At 47.2% G+C, this 19,832-nt stretch overlaps 1 protein-coding gene across 2 annotated transcripts in view; it reads left to right on the forward strand.

Moving 5' to 3' along the window:
* Positions 1-239: 239 nt before the first annotated feature.
* The window catches only part of erbb2 (erb-b2 receptor tyrosine kinase 2), a 70,113-nt gene continuing 50,520 nt past the window's right edge, over positions 240-19,832 (forward strand). For both annotated transcript variants that reach the window (XM_087977699.1, XM_087977700.1), the window contains exon 1: positions 240-360. In XM_087977699.1, the coding sequence (XP_087833825.1) occupies positions 306-360 (55 nt within the window). In that variant the 5' untranslated portion in view covers positions 240-305. The remainder of the gene's footprint in view (positions 361-19,832) is intronic.

Here is a 19,832-nt window from a genome sequence, read left to right on the forward strand (position 1 = left end):
CACAGCCCCGCCCCTCCCCGCCCACCACACAGCCCCGCCCATCACACAGCCCCGCCCCGTTCACCATACAGCCCCGCCCCATTCACCATACAGCCCCGCCCAACCCCCACCGCCCACCGCAAAGCCCCGCCCTGTTCACCCCACAGTCACGCCCCGCCCACCACACAGCCCCGCTCCGCCCGTCACGCACCACTCAGAGACCCGCCCACACTAAGCAAGCACCGCCCTCCCCTCCCCTCCCCTTCCGTCCCCTCCACCCGCTGCACGCTCCGGCCGGAAGTGGAGCTCGCGCGGCCGGTGGGACGATGCGGCTCGCGGGGTTTGTGCTTCTCGCGGCGCTCGGCTCGGCCCAGCGGCCAGGTAAGGCCCAGGTTCGGGGGGTGGGGGAAACGGGGAATGTTCCAGAGGTTTGGGGAGTTGGGGCTGGTGCTGGGAACGGTGGGCCAGCCTGAGCCTGAGGGAAAGTGTTGCTGCGGTGGGAGGAGTAGTCACTGCTCAATATCCACACAACGTTCAGGAGCCTTAACGACCCCGATCTGCAGAAAGCAAATTGTGAATCAAAAGGCGGCACTTCCGACAGTGCGGCACTCCCTCAGTACTGACCCTCCGACAGTGCCCACTCCCTCAGTACTGACCCTCCGACAGTGCCCACTCCCTCAGCACTGACCCTCTGACAGTGCGGCGCTCCCTCAGCACTGACCCTCCGACAGTGCGGCGCTCCCTCAGCACTGACCCTCCGACAGTGTGGCGCTCCCTCAGCACTGACCCTCCGACAGTGTGGCGCTCCCTCAGCACTGACCCTCTGACAGTGCGGCGCTCCCTCAGCACTGACCCTCCGACAGTGTGGCGCTCCCTCAGCACTGACCCTCCGACAGTGCCCTCTCCCTCAGCACTGACCCTCCAACAGTGTGGCGCTCCTTCAGCACTGACCCTCCGACAGTGTGGCACTCCCTCAGCACTGACCCTCCGACAGTGCCCTCTCCCTCAGCACTGACCCTCTGACAGTGTGGCACTCCCTCAGCACTGACCCTCTGACAGTGTGGCGCTCCTTCAGCACTGACCCTCCGACAGTGTGGCACTCCCTCAGCACTGACCCTCCGACAGTGTGGCACTCCCTCAGCACTGACCCTCCGACAGTGTGGCGCTCCCTCAGCACTGACCCTCCGACAGTGTGGCACTCCCTCAGCACTGACCCTCTGACAGTGTGGCGCTCCTTCAGCACTGACCCTCCGACAGTGCGGCACTCCCTCAGCACTGACCCTCCGACAGTGCGGCACTGCCTCAGCACTGACCCTCTGACAGTGTGGCGCTCCCTCAGCACTGACCCTCCGACAGTGTGGCGCTCCCTCAGCACTGACCCTCCGACAGTGTGGCGCTCCCTCAGCACTGACCCTCCGACAGTGTGGCGCTCCCTCAGCACTGACCCTCCGACAGTGTGGCGCTCCCTCAGCACTGACCCTCCGACAGTGTGGCGCTCCCTCAGCACTGACCCTCCGACAGTGTGGCGCTCCCTCAGCACTGACCCTCCGACAGTGTGGCGCTCCCTCAGCACTGACCCTCCGACAGTGTGGCGCTCCCTCAGCACTGACCCTCTGACAGTGTGGCGCTCCCTCAGCACTGACCCTCTGACAGTGTGGCGCTCCCTCAGCACTGACCCTCCGACAGTGTGGCGCTCCCTCAGCACTGACCCTCCGACAGTGTGGCGCTCCCTCAGCACTGACCCTCCGACAGTGTGACGCTCCCTCAGCACTGACCCTCCGACAGTGTGGCGCTCCCTCAGCACTGACCCTCCGACAGTGTGGCGCTCCCTCAGCACTGACCCTCCGACAGTGTGGCGCTCCCTCAGCACTGACCCTCCGACAGTGTGGCGCTCCCTCAGCACTGACCCTCCGACAGTGCGGCATACCTTCAGCATTGACCCTCCGACACTGCAGCGCTCCCTCGGCGCCGACCCTCCGACAGTGCGGCGCTCCCTCGGCGCCGACAGTGCGGCGCTCCCTTAGCATCGATCATCCATCAATGTATGTTTGTTAGACCTTTTTTTGTGAAACAGTTGAATTTGAAGGAGAGAAATCTAACAGGTGGTTTTTCCAGAGTGCATCATGAAGGTGGCTGAAGGCATTGCCAATTTGGGGGCAGTGTAAGGGTCTTCTCTAGATGGTCACTTGTCATTTTTGTAAAGGGAATGTACCTGGTGATCTTGAAACGTGAGGGAAATGATACAGGTTTGTATGAGCCAGGTATGCATTGTTTTGGACCGGATTTTGGGAATTTTAAAATGTGTGCAGCAGGTCTGACACAGTGCAGTCTGTTAGTGAGAGTGGAGTTTATTGGTGGATATGACTGAGAGTTAGGTTGTGGCAACAGAGGTTTGGATAATGTCAAGTGATTGGAGGGCAGAAGGTGAGATTACAGTTGCGAGTATGTAATTTCTTTGAATATAGAGCTAAAAAGTATATATTTGAAGATTTTGGATGTGAATGTGGCAAATATTACAAATCAGCTCCCATTTCTTTCTTTGCTTTTAGCCTGTAAGCATGTTCTTTCTCACCTCCCTCCATCCCAATGGAGACTGTTTGTTTGTCCTTTCAAGTCTGGCAGGAGACAAACCATTGTTCTGCCATTCTCACATTCCGATCACTTAATCTGAGCTATCAACATCTCTTCTCCATCGGCACCCTCCGCTTACTACTGCGTACCCTCCAACTATGTCATAAATGCTGACCCCTCCACATTCAGCTCTGATGAACAGTCATCTAGACTAAAAACATTAGCTTGCTCTCTCTCCATGGAAGCTGTCTGACCCACTGCAATCTCCAGCATTTGTTGTTTTCAGTGAAGATAACTGGTCTTGGTAATGGAAAGGAGATGGGTCAGAAGTCCAACTATGAATCAATTGGCACGTTATTTGTAGAATGTCAGTTGTCAAAATTCTAGGATTTGACTACAATTCTATGGTTTGAATACAGTCATCAAGTTCTGTTCCAGAAGGCTGTGGAATCTCCACGCTTGAATATATTTAAGGCTTAACAGATTTTTGGTCTCTGGGAATAGAGAAATACTGAGTGTGGATGGCAAAGTTGAGTTGAAACCCAAGATGGGGGTCATATTAAATGACATTGCAAGTTTGATTGGCCAGTATCTATGTAATATTGAGGGATGCTCTACTATTGGAATTGCTGTCTTTTGGTTGAGGAATTAAACTGAGGTTGCATCTGAACATTTCAGGGAAATTTTAAAAATCAATTTGGCCACTATTCTGGAAAAGAACAGAGATTCGTCAATGTCCTGGCCAGTGTTTATTCCTTTGTCAGCATTTCTCAAACAGATTGATCGAAAACTAATAGTGCTGTGCGTGGGACCTTGCTGTGTGCAAATTACTGCATCTCCTAACAGTGATCGTATTTGAAAAAGTACTTGCTTGGCTATAAAGTGCTTTGATAAGCGTGGTGATGATAAAGAGTATTTTGTTAATGTGTGCCTTTCTGTTGACAATTAATTGAAGAGTAGCTATAAGGAACTGTTCTGGAACACATTTCTTCAATGGCTTTGATTGGAATGTTTAAGTTATTGATTGCCTGACTTTGTTCAGAATGTGTGGTTCAATGACATAAAAGCATAACTTACAGGCACATGTAATTTATTAACTGCTGCTTTGATTTTAAACATTGCAGACTCTTGTGATTTTGTGGCAATGGAAGTGCGCTGAAGAATGTGGGATACTTGCACCTTGCTTGTTCTTTAAAAGTAGAAATTTTGTGGTTTACTGTGGTCACAAAGCATACTACTGGGTCACCAGCAATTTGACAAAAGCCGAAGATTTTGCCTGCAGTCACCATGAGATAGGAGCCAAAATGACGAGGAAAAGTCGTTATAAGATAAGGACAGACTGTGTTAATGTCCTTGGAAAGTTAATTTTTAAATACTGCAACGCAGCTGAATGGTTCAATACGATCGTGATGCTTGTGATCAAGACTAGAATTGTTTGATGAGGAATTGTTTAATTGTCAGTAAAGCATGATGTCACTTTGGAAAGTGTTTTTAAGACACCTCATTCACTGACAGTTTCAGACAATGAGTAATCAGATTTCAGGCTTTGCCTGGAGGGATTTTCTTGACTCCTCGACCCTATTTGACAGGGCTCATGCACACACAGGTTGCTGTTGGAAGACCAGGCATCTAATGCCAACAGGAAATAAAAATAATTTGTTGGTTCTGGATGTTATTTGAAGAGTCAACAGTAAGATTATATTCCATTGGTTTTGTTTAAAGATTACTTGGATTCCGCATTATTTTCAGCTCAAACAGGAAATTGTCATTTGGGAATATTGTATGGTCAGTGAAGGAAGTGACTAGCTGAATGTCTAAAATCACATATTTGAATGAATCGTTTCTGGATATAAACTTTCCCACTGTCATCATGAGAGGAACTATTATATACTTGAGTTTTTTGTGTTTTACTGAGCTACTATTTGAACAACTATGCCACATTTCTGATGGTAGTATAAAGGCGTTGCCCATCCAACTGTGCTGGTAATATTTCTCATTAAGCATCTACTGAGGGGCTTTGTGCAGTGGAAGCATGTGGCAACTCATACAAACACAGATTAGGGGCAGGCCCCTTGAACTTGCTCAGCCATTCAATAGGATGAGTTAAGTCCATGTGTATGAGCCCCTCCTCCCCAAAAAATAACCTTTAAGCCTCTTGTTTATCAAGAATCTATTTACCGATTCTTTAAAAATATTCAAAGACAGTTCTGGCTTATGAGGAAAAGAGTTTTCAAGGCGCTTGCCTCTCCTTGAGAAAAGATTTTTCCTTATTACTTTCATATAGGACAACTCCTCATTTTTAAACTGTGACCCCTAATTCTGAATATTCTCATGAGGAAACATTCTCACAGTATGTACCCTGACAAAACCTCTTTGGATCTTTATGCTTCAATCAAAAGTGTTCTATTCCTTCTAAATTTCAGCAGGTGCAGGCCTAGTCTGTCTACCCTTTCTTCGGAAGACCACCACATGTCCCAGCTATTGGTCTAGTAGACTTCCTTTGAACTATTTCCAACACATTTGCCTCCTTTAAATAAGGAGACTGACCCTGCACTTGATACTCTAGATATGGTCTTATCAATGCCCTGCATAGTTGAAGCATAACCTCTTACTGTTGCATTCAGTTCCCCTTGCAATAAGTAACATTCTATTAGTTTTCCTAAATATTTGCTGTACCTGCAAACTAACCTTTGAATTCATGCTCAAGAGCACCTCAATCCCTGTGCATCTCAGAGCTGTATAATCTTGCATCATTGTGACAATCTGCATTTTTTTATTCACATTTTCCCACATTATACTCCTTGTGACTTAGACTATTTATATTCCTTTACAGCCTGCAGCTTCAATAATCACCATTTTCCTGGTAATTGTAATTTTCTTACATTTCTTCTGTCCATTTTCTGATTTTCAGTTATATCTGAGATATTATTTGTGGTCCACTATGGTGAAGACAAATGCAAAAAAAGTGTTCATCTAACATTTCTGTTATTAATTCCCCAGACTCGTTTTCTGTCAGACTGACGTACTTTGTTTACTGTTTTATTGCTTTTGTATTTTGGTTTTGCTCTTTATTAATCATTTAGCCATTCATTGGCCAGAGCATTAAAAAAAGCAATATTCTGATCTACGCCCAACTTTAGGCAATTAACTTTTTCTTTTAAAAAGAATTGAAAATATCGGAGAAACTCAGCAGTGGTGAATGTCTTGGAGAGAGCCACAGGGTTAATGTCCAGTCTAATGATTGCTTACAACATTGAACTCCAAATATTGTTTCTGTCTCCATAGCTGTTGCTAGATCTGCAAGTTTCTCTAGCACTTTGTGTTTTTATTTTGGATATCCAGTATCCATAGTATTTTGCTTTTATTTTAGTGCTTTTTCTTTAAATTTGAAGCTAACTTTAACTGTTTTATGATGCGGAGGTACCAGTGTTGGACTGGGGTGGAGAGTTTTAAGAAAAAACTTGGCTAGCTCAGTGACTCTGCGTTGTTGTGTCTCCCGAAGTCTGCCTTGACAGAGTCCCCAAGCAGATTGATAGCTAAGTTTGCAACTCACGAGGATGACCTCAACCAGAATCTTGGGTTCATAATCACATTAAAGGTGACCCCACTACACTATACACTCTCACACAAGCACACATACACACACGATGGAGCTCACACAGGCCCTATCTCATATACGCACTCTCTCTTTCATGCGCACAAACTAATATTCTCTGATGGGCATATACTCAGTCACACTCTTGTGTGCACTCTGTCAAGCAGGTGCGCACGCACTCACTCATTCCCTCAAACACACACGCGCGCATCCTCGCCCGCGGGCCCCCTCTCTCGCGCCCTCGCCCGCGGGCCCCCTCTCTCGCGCCCTCGCCCGCGGGCCCCCTCTCTCGCGCCCTCGCCCGCGGGCCCCCTCTCTCGCGCCCTCGCCCGCGGGCCCCCTCTCTCGCGCCCTCGCCCGCGGGCCCCCTCTCTCGCGCCCTCGCCCGCGGGCCCCCTCTCTCGCGCCCTCGCCCGCGGGCCCCCTCTCTCGCGCCCTCGCCCGCGGGCCCCCTCTCTCGCGCCCTCGCCCGCCGGGCCCCCTCTCTCGCGCCCTCGCCCGCGGGCCCCCTCTCTCGCGCCCTCGCCCGCGGGCCCCCTCTCTCGCGCCCTCGCCCGCGGGCCCCCTCTCTCGCGCCCTCGCCCGCGGGCCCCCTCTCTCGCGCCCTCGCCCGCGGGCCCCCTCTCTCGCGCCCTCGCCCGCGGGCCCCCTCTCTCGCGCCCTCGCCCGCGGGCCCCCTCTCTCGCGCCCTCGCCCGCGGGCCCCCTCTCTCGCGCCCTCGCCCGCGGGCCCCCTCCCTCGCGCCCGCTCGCCCCCGGTCGCCCCCGCCCCCGCGCCCGGTCGCCCCCGCCCCCGCGCCCGGTCGCCCCCGGTCGCCCCCGCGCCCGGTCGCCCCCGCCCCCGGTCGCCCCCGCCCCCGGTCGCCCCCGCCCCCGGTCGCCCCCGCCCCCGGTCGCCCCCGCCCGCCCTCGCCCCCGCCCCCGCCCTCGCTCGCCCCCGCCCACACACACACACTCTCTCTCCCAGACAGACACATCCTCTCTCTCTCCCTCTCCTTCTCCCTCTCCCTCTCCCAGACATACACACACTCTCTCTCTCCCAGACACACACTCTCTCTCTCCCAGACACACATACTTACTCTCTCTCTCTCTCTCTCTCTCTCTCTCTCTCTCTCTCTCTCTCTCTCTCTCTCTCCCAGACACACACACACACTCTTTCTCTCTCCCTGACACACACACTCTCTCTCTCCCCCCAGACACATGCACACTCTCTCACTCCCAGACACACACACTCTCTCCCAGACACGCACACACTTTCTCTCTCTCCCAGACAGACACATCCTCTCTCCCTCTCCCGTTCCTGCTCCCAGACACACACACATTCGCGCGCGCTCTCTCTCAGAAAAACACTCTATCTCAGACAAACACTGTCTGACATACTGTCTTTCAGACACAATCTCTCTCTCTTTCTCTCTCACTCGTGCTCTCTCGCACGCTCTCTCTTGGACTGGATGTCCATGGTGAAGATAAGGCATCTCTGCATACCTCTACATGGTCCTCCACCTCCTCCATGATTTTCGCTTCCCCGCTCCCCCCTCTGCCCCACCCCACCCCGCCCTCTCGGCCTCGCCCTCCCCCCTCTCTGAAGATGGGGACCGGGGAAGCGAAAATCATGGAGGAGGTGGAGGGCATGGGTGGTGTCCTGAACGTAGGTGGGGAGTTCTTGGACTAAGGGGGACAGGACCACGTAGAGGTATGCAGAGATGCCTTATCTTCACCATGGAATCCAGTCCCTGTACACCTCCATCCCCCATCACGAAGGACTTAAAGCCCTCCGCTTCTTCCTTTCCCGCCGTACCAACCAGTACCCTTCCACTGACACCCTCCTTCGACTGACTGAACTGGTCCTCAGTCTGAACTTCGCTTTCCAATCCTCCCACTTCCTCCAAACCAAAGGAGTAGCCATGGGCACCCCCGCCTGGGCCCCAGCTATGCCTGCCTCTTCGTAGGATATGTGGAACAGTCCATCTTCTGCAGCTACACTGGCACTACCCCCCATCTTTTCCTCTGCTACTTCGATGACTGTATCGGCGCTGCCTCATGCTCCCACGAGGAGGTTGAACAGTTCATCCACTTTACTAACACCTTCCACCCTGGCCTTCCACCCCGTGACTCAACACTTCAACTCCCCCTCCCACTCCACCAAGGACATGCAGGTCCTTGGACTCCTCCATCGCCAGACCATAGCAACACAATGGCTGGAGGAAGAGCGCCTCATCTTCCGCCTAGAAAACCTCCAACCACAAGGGATGAACTCAGATTTCTCCAGTTTCCTCATTTCTCCTCCCCCCACCTTGTCTCAGTCCCAACCCACGAACTCAACACCACCTTCCTAACCTGCAATCTTCTTCCTGACCTCTCTGCCCCCACCCCCACTCCGGCCTGTCACCCTCACCTTAACCTCCTTCCACCTATCGCATTTCCAACACCCCTCCTCCAAGTCCCTTCTCCCTACCTTTTATCTTAGCCTGCTTGGCACACTTTCCTCATTCCTGAAGAAGGGCTCATGCCCGAAACATCGATTCTCCTGCTCCTTGGATGCTGCCTGACCTGCTGCGCTCTTCCAGCAACACGTTTTCAGCTCTGATCTCCAGCATCTGCAGTCCCCACTTTCACCTGGTAGGGAAATCAGCCAGGTTTCTGCCAGGATTACTTGCTGAGTAACCATGAGATTGGAGTGGTTTGAGTTCAGCATTGGTCCTCCACCTGGGTGACAAACCTGCCAATAATGTCCAGATGCAGCCTACAAATAATATTTAAAGATTGTGAGCCAGTATTTGCAAGTTTTATTTTGTATGAAAAAATATGGGAGAACTGTTTAAACTCTGTGCCTGCACAGACCAGATTCTGAGAGCTGTTCTGGCTGTATGACCATAAGATAAGTATGATTGACCTGAAACATGAAATCCCCAAGATTGGGAAAGTGGGAGGTGTAATGTTCAAAAGTTTCTCTTCCATACCATGATCATTAGGATACACAGACTCAGACAGTCTTTGTCATTGTTTTCAGCCTGAGATGCCGAGCCCATCCCAAACAAGGCATCAAGTTCTGTTTCTGAAGTGTGCCCGCTCACAAAGTGTATTGAACACCACCCACATGCATAAACTGTTCTGGTTTAGCCAGTCTTTGTTAAGTTGTTTGTGCCGTGAAGCTTTGCAAGCAGCCTGTTTGTGTTATTTTTGGGGCTGTCTTTGGCCTGAAGTTGGTCAGACTAGTTTATCCTGTTTGTGTTTTCTTGGAGCACTTTGAGCAGTCTACTTTCACAGCGTGACTACAAAGAAGGCATGATATCTGTGTTGGTTTACACAATGTTGTGTGCCTGTAGCCACATCTCTGTTTATTACTCACTGTTTTACTAAAGGGCAGTTCTAGAGATTATTCCTTTACAGGTTGGGTTGTTTCATAAGAACTTTGCACTTTGAACCAACTAGGCACCCAGTCTCCTGTTATTCTCTTCTGACAATATAATTTGAGCTGCTCAATATCCTCTTGATAACATTGTGAATGAGCTTATTGCTTAGTTGGGTGTGTCTCTGCCTCCTCTGGGGACTCTGGCCTCTGTGGTTCTTTTCTTTCATAGCACTGTTCAGCTTGTGACTCTGAGGGTCTTTATGGTATTTTCCTCCTTCCAGCACTGAGCTGGACAGCCCAAGAGGGACTTATCCTCAATTCACAGACTGTAATGATAGCCCAACTAATAAAGCACTTGTCATACAACACAGAATCAGACCCTTTCGTGCACTCATCTGCACCAATCAGGCATCCCAATCTGATCTAGTCCCATTTGCCAGCATTTGACCCATATCCCTCAACCCTTCCTATTCATATACCCATCCAACTCCCTTTTAAATGTTGTAATTGTACTAGCCGCCTTCATTTCCTCTGGCACCTTGTTCCATACATGTACCACCCTCTGTATTGAAAAAGTTACCCCTCAGGTCCTTTTTAATTCTTTCCCCTCTCATCTTAAACCTATGCACTCTAGGTTTGCACTTCCCCACCTAAGGAAATGAGTTTGGCTATTCATCCTATCCATGCCCCTCAAATTCTATAAACTCCTATAAGGTCACCCCTCAATCTTTGACAGTTGGGTGAAAAGCCCCTGCTTATTCAGCCTCTCCCTATAGCTGAAGTCCTCCAGTCCTGACAGAACCATCTCAAGTTAACAACATCCTTCTTGTAGAAGGATGACCAGAATTGTATGCAGTATTATAAAATTGGCCGTACCAATGTCCTATAAGCGCAACATGACATCCCAACTCCTTGACTCAATGTTCTGATCAATGGAGGTAAGTATACCAAACCAGGACCCTACTATTAAGTGTATAAGTCCTACCCTGATTTGCCTTACCAAAATACAACACCTAACATTTCTCTAAATTAAACTCCATCTCCCAGTCCTCAGCCCATTGGCCCATCTGATCAAGGTCCCTTGTACAATGAGATAATCTTCATTGTCTACTGCACCCCCAATTGTCCATACCTCCTATATTCATAGTCAAATTATTTGAATAAATTACTAAAAGCAGTGGAACCAGCGCTGATCCCTGTGGCACACCCCACTGTTTTGTCACGGTCCTTGCGCACTTTGCTGAACAATCTACTCATCCATGTTGGTCCCTCCCAGACAAACAGCCTGCTGAATTCTGAGGTGCAGAGAGATTTAGATATGTTATATGGACTAAAAAATAGTATGTAGGTATAGCACATTATCAGTAAGGCTAAATGAATGCTATTGTTTATTGCGAGAGGAATTACGCATCCAGCTAAAGATATTCTGAGTCAATTATACAGGGCATTGGTGAGACCACATCTTGCATACTCCGTTTTGATCTCCTTATTTAAGGAAGGATGCAAATGTAATGGATGCAGTCCTAGAAGGAGTGGGTTATCTTGTAGAGACAGGTTAGACATACTGGGCTTGTTTTTACTGGACGTTTGGACCATACCACATAGGAGAAGAATTAGGCCATTTGGCCCATCAAATCTAATCCACCATTTGATTATGGCTGATATATTTCTCAACCTCATTCTCCTGCCTTCTCCCTGTAACCCTTGATCCCTTTACCAATCAAGAACCTGTCTATCTGTCTTAAATACACTCAGTAAGTTGACCTGTATAGCCCTCTCTGGCTGAAGAAATTCCTCCTTATCTCTGTTCCTCTGCTCCACCTATTCTTTTTCTTTCTCTTTTCTCTTTTTCCTCCTTTTCTGCATTTTTGTTTTCAGTTTGTGACTTGAACTTAACTGGAGAGGAATGGAGGAGCTGGTGAGCCTTGGAGATGAATCCGGGGCTGGCACAGGAAAGCGAGTCTCAGGGCGGAGGCCAGTGCGAGGAAGTGAGTCCTAGAGTGGAAGCCGGCGCTGGGAAGTGTGTCCTGGAGTGGAGGCTGGCATGGGGAAACTGGTCCCAGAGAAAACTTAGATTGGAGCAGCAGAGAGCCAGTGTGGAGCCTTGGAGTGAAGCAGGAACAATTGTTGGACTGGGGTCTAGATTAGAGTGGTGCTGGAAAAGCACAGCAGTTCAGGCACCATCCGAGGAGCAGTAAAGTCGACATTTTGGGCAAAAGCCCTTCATCAGGATGCTGCCTGAACTGCTGTGCTTTTCCAGCACCACTCTAATCTTAGACTCTGGTTTCCAGCATCTGCAGTCATTGTTTTTACCTAGTTGATTTTAACCCTACTGCGAATCCTCTTGCAAGGATGCCTGCCTTGAAGAAGTTTTCCTCCTCTCTCTACAAGAATCTCAGGGAGTCCCTCTCCAATTGCAACTCCAAGGTCATTTCCTCTGCCCTGAAAGAAAAAATTTACTGCTCCTTGGATGCTGCCTGAACTGCTGTGCTTTTCCAGCACCACTCTAATCTAGACTCTGGTTTCCAGCATCTGCAATCATTGTTTTTACCTAATTGTTGGACTGGGGTCTGGTGTGGGCAGTTAGACCACATATGGAAGCCCCTGTGTTGATCTACTGTAATGTTTGTTTGTAATTTGTTTATCTGATTGTAATGTCTATCCTTTCAACTGTCATGTTTCTAGCATATACTATGAATCAATGTAAAATAATGCAACTACCTTTTTTTTATTCCTCATTTTGAACCTAAGATTTGTACCTAGGTACTTTGTACCAAAGATGGTGCTATGAGAAGTGGCATTATAAAACTTTTCACTGTACTTCAGTACACATCACAAAAAAGGGTATCCTAATTCAAAAAGTTCTAAAGGGTAATCTCTTCAGTCGTGAGGCTATGCTCTTGGGTCTAGTCTCTCCAACTAGTGGAAACATCTGCTTGTTCACTCTATTCAGGCCTCTCAGTATTCTGTAAGTTTCAATCAGGTTCCCCATATCCTTCTAAACTCCAATGTGGACAGATCCAGAGTCCTCACCTGCTCCTCATGGCTCAAAGTACTTCATTCCTGAGATCATTCTCGTAAAATTCCTGTGGACCCCCTCCAATGCCAGCACATACCTCCTTAGATACAGGGCCCAAAAGTACTCTCAGTATTTCAAAATGTGGTCTGACTAGGGCCTTATGCAGCCTCAGTAGAACATCCCTGCTCTTGTATCTAGCTCTCTTGAAATGAATGCTAACATTGCATTACCTTCCTAACTGCGAACTGAACCTCTATGTTAACCTTATGAGAATTCTGAACTAGAACTTCCAAGTCACTTTATGCTTCAGAATTCTGAAGCTTTTCACCATTTAGATATCCGAGCCCTTCCCCCTCCCTTCCATTCCTCTCAACCACCTATTGGATTTATCCCTCCTTATCGTACCCACTACTTGTCTCCACCCAGTCCTAGTAGAAAGTGAGGACTGCAGATGCAAGAGATTAGAGTTGAAAGGCAGCATCCAAGGAGCAGGAGAGTCTATGTTTTGAGTATGAGCTCTTCAGGAATGAGGGGGAGGCCCAAGGAGGCTGAGAGATAAATGGGAGGGGAGATGGTGCTTGGGTGGAAGGTATCTGGGAATGCAATAGGCAGATAAAGGTCGGGGGTGAAGGTGATAGGCCAGAGAGGAGGTTGGAGCGGATAGGTGGGAAGGAAGATGGACAGGTAGGACAGTTCAAGAGTGCAGTGCCAAGTTGGAAGGGTGGATCTGGGATAAGGTAGGGGGGGGGGGGGGAGGGAAAATAAGAGACTGGTGAAATCCACATTGGTCCCGTGTGGATCCTTATCCCAGATCCAACCTTCCAACTCGGCACACCCTCTTGAACTGTCATACCTTTCCATTTTCCTTCCCACTTATCCATTCCACCCTCATCTCCGACTTATCACTTTCACCCCTACCTCCATCTACCTATCACATTCTCAGATCCTCCCCCCCGGCCCAATCTGCTCTCCCATTTAACTCTCAGCCTCCTTGGGCCACTCCCTCTTTCCTGATGAAGACCTCATGCTCGAAATGTCGATTGTCTTGCTTCTTGGATGCTGCCTGATTGGTTGTGCTTTTCCAGCCCCACACTTTTCGACTCCACGTATCCCCACCTCATCACCCTGCTCCCTCACCCACTTACACCCACCTCCAGTCCTGAGGAAGGGTTACTCCTGAAACATCGACTTCACCACCACATGATGTTGCCTGGCTTGTTGTGTTCTCCCAGACTCCTGCTTGTTTATCTTGGATTCCAGCAGATGCAGTTTTTTTTCTCTAACAAATGCTGTCTTCAGTGAACGTATGGATGGAGTTGGATGAAATTTGGCCACACAGTCATGAATGTACAGGCGTACAGTAGGGGACTGAGTATGCAACCTTGCAGCGCACCAGTGCTGAGGATTACCGTAGAGGAGGTGCAGTTGTCTACCCTCACTGATTGTGGTCTATGGGTCAGCAAGTTGAGGATCCAGTTACAGAGGGCGAATCAGTGGCTTAGGTCACTATGGTGTTGAAGGCAGAGCTGTAGTCAATAAGTAGAAGCCTGACATAGATGTCCTTATTATCTAGGTATATTCTAGGTATGGGTGTAGGGCTAGGGAAGTGGTATCTGCATGTACCTGTTGTACTGGTAGACAAATTCCAAGGGTTCAAGGTAGATTGGGAGGCTAGCATTGATGTGAGCCATGACTAACCTTTCGAAGCACTTCATAATTATGGAGGTCAGAGCCACCAAGTAGTCTTGCTTTTTGCTTTGCCAGAATCCTCTCCTTAATGATGGCTACTGCACTCACCTTGACTCTTTGACTCTTGAAGTTCTGGTATGCTGCTAGTTTCTTGCACTATGAAAAGTGATGCAAAGCACCTATTCTGTTCCTCTGCTGCTACTTTGCTCCCCCTTACTGCTACTCCAGTCTCATTTTCCGTGATCCAATGTTGACTCATGCTTCTCTTTATCTTTTAGATATCAAAAGAAAGCTCTTTATCTTTTATATTGTGAGCTAGTTTACTCTCTTATTTTAACTACTCCACTTTATTTCTTTTTAAGGGCTTCCCAATTTTCTGGCTTTGCATTAATCTTTACCACAATGTATGCTTTTTCTTTTGCTTTTATGCTGTCTCTGACTTCCCTTGTCAGCCATGGTTGCCCCATCATGTTGTGTCTTCCTCAGAATGACTTTTTGTTGTGACTCCCAAATTACCCCCAGAAATTCCTGCCATTGACCCACATCTTCCCTGCTATGCGCCCCTTCCAATCAACTCTATCCAGCTTCTTCCTCATGTTTTGTGGTTACCTTTGCTCAATTATAATACCATTCGATCTGATTCCAGTTTCTCCCTCTCAAATTGCTGGGTGAATTCTGTCGTGTTATTGTCACTGCCCCTTAGGGTTCCGTCACCTTAAGCTCACATCACCATATTCAGAATTGTCTTTCTCTAATGGGCTGTACTGGAAGCTGCTCCAAAAAATGTCATCTCGGACACATTTCACAAATTCCTTTTCTTGAGCCGACAACAAACTGATTTTCCCCGTGCACCTGCATATTAAAGTCTCCCATGATTATTATAATAGTGCCTTTCTTACCTCCTGATTTATTTTCTGCCCCACATCATGACTATCGCAAAGAAACGATTCTTCATCTCTACCCAAGAGCTTCTGTGCCTTCTGACTTTATATCATTTCTTGCTATTGAATTAATTCAATTTCTTACTAAGAAAGCAACTATGCCCATCTTCTTGTCCTATTGATAGGACATATATCCTTGGATATTTAGTTCCTCGCGCTGGTCCCCTTGCAACCATGTCTCTGTGATACCCACAACATTGTACCTGCCAGTTTCAATCTGCGCTGCAAGCTCATTTACCTTATTTGGTATAACACGTGTTTAAGTTAACCCTCTCAGTCCTGTGCTAACCACCCCGATTCTCTTAGTTGTCCTCTTATTTGCTGTGCCTAATGTTCTATTCCTGACCCTTTCCGTATTCTCTGTCTTCTTTCTTGTTCTGGAAACTTTAATAACTTCTGCTGAGCCTACCTGCCTCTTAAACTATGGAAGAATTTTCCATGCAACTGAACATCCCCCGCCCTGCCCGACCTTGCAATTTTATTTTAAAGTCATCACTCCCGTCCTGGTCATGTGATTTGCCAGGACTCTGGTCCCAGCATGATTCAGGTGGACCCCATGCTTTTGGAATAGCTCCTGGCTTCTCCAGTGACAATTTCCCATGAATTTGAATCCGTTTCTCGCACACCAACCTTTAAACCACCTGTTAACCTCTTTAGTCGTGAAGAGTGACTTGATCGAAGTGTATAAGATCCTGACAAGGTGGTGGTGAAACAGATGTTTGTCTTCATGGGTCAGCCCAGGATAATTGGGCATTGTTGTCTAGAATTAGGAGACATTGTTTTAAAACTAGGGGTCCTTTCAGGACTTTCTTTTGATGGTTAATTGACTTTGGAACACTTTGCTTCAGAAGGTGGTGAAAGCTGGGTCTGTAAATATTATTAAGACAGAGCTCAATTCTTATTAGGCCAGGAAAGCAAAGATTATTGGCTGTCAATTAGAATGTGACATTCAAAACACAAACATTTCAGCCATGATTTAACTGAATGATGGAGCAGGCTCATGGGGCTAAATGGTCCGCTTCGCCTCTCATATAGTTATTAATGGATGTAGGTTTACTCACTGAGCTAGGAGGTTCATTTCCAGACATTTTGTCACCCTACTAGGTAACATCTTCTGTGGGCCTCGGGTGAAGCAGTGTACATGATTCCTGCTTTCTATTTATATGATTGGGTTTCTTTGGGTCGGTGATGTTATTTCCTGTGGCGAAGTAATTTCCTGTTCTTTTTCTCAGGGGGTGGTAGATGGGGTCTAACACGATGTGTTTGTTGATAGAGTTGATGGAATGCCATGCTTCTAGGAATTCTCGTGTGTCTCTCTGTTTGGCTTGTCCCAAGATGGATGTGTTGTCCTTCTTTATCTGTATGTAAGGATACTAGTGAGAGAGGGTCATGTTGTTTTGTGGCTAGTTGGTGTTCATGTATCCTGGTGGCTAGTTTTCTGCTTGTTTGTCCAATGTAGTGTTGTTATAGTTCTTGCACAGTATTTTATAAAATGACATTAGTTTTGCTTGTTGTCTGTATAGGCCCTTTCAAGTTCATTAGCTGCTGTTTTAGTGTGTTGGTGGGTTTGTGGGCTACCATGATGCCAAGAGGTCTGAGTAGTCTGGCAGTCATTTCCAAGATGTCTTTATGTAAGGGAGCGTGGCTAGGGTTTCTGGACGCATTTTGTTTGTTTGGGTTTGTTGCTGAGAAATCGGCGGACTGTGTTCATTCGGTACCCATTCTTTTTGAATACACTGTATAGGTGATTTTCCTCTGCTCTGCGTAGTTCCTGTGTGCTGCAGTGTGTGTTGGCTCGTTGAATTAATGTTCTGATGCAGCTTCGTTTGTGGATGTTGGGTTGATTGCTTCTGTCGTTCAATATTTGGTCTGTATGTGTTGTTTGCCTGTAAACGCTGGTTTGAAGTTGCCTGTTGGCTGTTCGCTCCACTGTGACATCTAGGATTGGCAGTTTGTTGTTGTTTTCCTCCTCTTTAGTGAATTTTATGCCAATAAGGGTATTATTGATGGCCTTGAGTGTTTCCTCTAATTTATTTTGTTTAGTGATGACAAAGGTGTCATCCAAGTAGCGGACCCAAAGCTTGGGTTGGATGGTTAGCAGAGCTGTTTGTTCGAGTCTCTACATTACTGCCTCTGCTAAGAACCCTGATATCGGAGATCCCATGGGTGTCCCGTTGATTTGTCTGTAGGTATTGTTGTTGAAGGTGAAGTGTGATGATACTGTTCTTGCTGAAGAAGTTAGTGGTGTTTGGTGTATGTGTCTTTGGGTCTTCTAATAGTGTAGTCAGTGTTTCCTTGGCCAGGTTAATGTTGATTGATGTAAACAGGGCTGATGTAAACATTGATGTAACATTTCTTACATCAAAGGAATTCTTGGGATTCCTGAAGACCATCAAAGACACTAAGATAGAAGCTACTGGACCTAAGCCTTACCCCACACTTCACCACTAACTTCATCAGCAAGGACAGTATCGTCAAGCAAGTGGACCATTGCCTTACCACACACTTCAAGCCAAACAGAGACACACATGAGAATTCCTAGAAGCATGGCATTCCAATCGGAACTCCTATCAACAAACACATCGAGTTAGACCCCATGTACCATCCCTGAGAGAAAGAAAAGGAAATGACTTCACCACAGGAAATAACATCACCAAACCAAAGAAACCCAATCATATAATTAGAAAGCAGAAACCATGTACACCGCTTCGCCTGAGGCCCACTGAAGATGTTACCTAGTAGGGTGACAATACGTCTGGAAATGAACCTGGCAGCTCAGTGAGCAAACCTACATCCAGAACCTCAACCTGAGCTACAAATCTTCTCAAAACTCGCTATATTTATTAATAGCCCCTTGCCTATGTGCTCCCAGATTAATGATCCCATATCCCTTGGATTAAACCTCTTTCTGCAATGACCTTTTCAACCAAAACCTAATGCCACCCAGGGTCAGGAAGTACTGAGATGGAGAGGTGTCTGTGTTCACTGGGTTATTTGGGCAAAGACAAGGACTCTGCGTTGGTGCTTGTTTAGGCTTATATTAATTCTGCTAAAGTGTCTCAGAATTCTGAGGTTTAGAAAATTTTAAAAAAACATCAAATGTCTGTCGCAAGTGCCTTTCCCCCACATTTATTGCATAGCGGTCTATGTTCATTGCTTCTTGATGAGATTTATTTGGTGAGTTTCGGGAAGAGAAACATAATTCTTCCTATCCATCAATGTAAGTGATGTCTTACATTTCAGTCCAACATGAGCCAAAAGTGCATGCAGTTACAGCAGCCACTCCCAGAACAGTCTGACCTCAACCTGTGTTACTCCACCTTCCAAAACAGGCATTTACCTTCCATACTGATTACTTTTTGCATACAGTGCACTGACTGTTTGTGCGCCTATTGGTGTCTTTGCACAGCTTTGGATCAAACAATATTGGTGTGCAGAATGTGAACTGACATACTCAGTCTCCCTGTCTGAACTTAGCTAATTCCTAGAAATTTGTGATATGGTCTATTGACTTAATACAAAATAACAGCAAACATAGCTGTTGGCGTGAGAAGTGTAAACTCTATTTGGTCTTTCACTTTATTTGGGTGCCTGAATTTTGTGGAGGTTGCAATTTGAGAATATGGGAGCTGATGTAACAGGAAGAGTCTGGTTTCTGTATTTGCATATGTTTAGGTTTTAATGGAATGTTCTGATTTCTCTTCCTCCCAACTTATAGTAGACCAAGTTGAAGGTGCCTGTGGATTGAACCCTTCAGGCTGCACACCATACTCTCAATACAAATGCTGTATTATGACAAGTTATTGGAAATTCTGAAAAGCTTAGACCTGACCTACCTATGGTTTGAGATGATGAACCTCACTGATGGACACAATGAAAATGTCAGTTGTTCTTTAACTTAAGGACTACTCAGGGTGCTGTTAGATCTTCAAGTGACTGAAGAGACTGATTGTTCACCTGCAGACCTTTGGGCATATGGATCTGGATATCCCACAAAGCAATGGAATCTGGAGTGCAGGATTTGTTTGCTTTTATGCCTTTGCTTTGCCTTATGAGTCAAAAAGTGATGTAGCTTGATGGTCATGTTGGTGACATTTTAAATGACCGATGACAATCTCCTCCCATTTGTTAATATCAATGTTACCATGCTCAAGGAAAGCTTCAAAGAGTTTCTTAACATGATTTCTTTGTCCTCCCTAGCATGTTCACCATTTGAAAGTGGAGAAATCCAATCTGGCAGATAGACAGTTTTAAAACATCTGGACCCAGAGTCCAGCCTGTCAAAATTGATTTGTTGCTGTTTTACCTGAATATTTGTGGACTCAAATTCAAGAAGGACACGAGCATTCGTTTGGTCCTCTTGTTGAATCCCAAGTTACAACTGGTTGTAAATTTTCTCTGGTTGTGATTCCTAGTCGAAGCTTACATGTAACCTCATTGGATTTCTTGGGGCACCATTATTCTCCATATGATCTTGACAGTCTGGAGGTCAGACAACAGTGACGTGTTGAACCACAGTACATAGGACCACCTTGCCAATATAGCTAATATCAGATTTTACACCTGGTGAGATGCACCATCTTCTTGGACTTGCTCTGCCAATGAAGATTTTGTTGCCTGTGTTGTCTTGCATCTCCACCCAACTCTTACTGCAATTATTGAATATATCACAAGCAGAGAGGTCTTG

The sequence above is a fragment of the Chiloscyllium plagiosum genome, unplaced genomic scaffold (assembly GCF_037043375.1).
Source record: "Chiloscyllium plagiosum isolate Xiang-an unplaced genomic scaffold, Cpla_swu_hap1 HiC_scaffold_32, whole genome shotgun sequence".
In the NCBI taxonomy this organism is placed as follows: Eukaryota; Metazoa; Chordata; class Chondrichthyes; order Orectolobiformes; family Hemiscylliidae; genus Chiloscyllium; species Chiloscyllium plagiosum.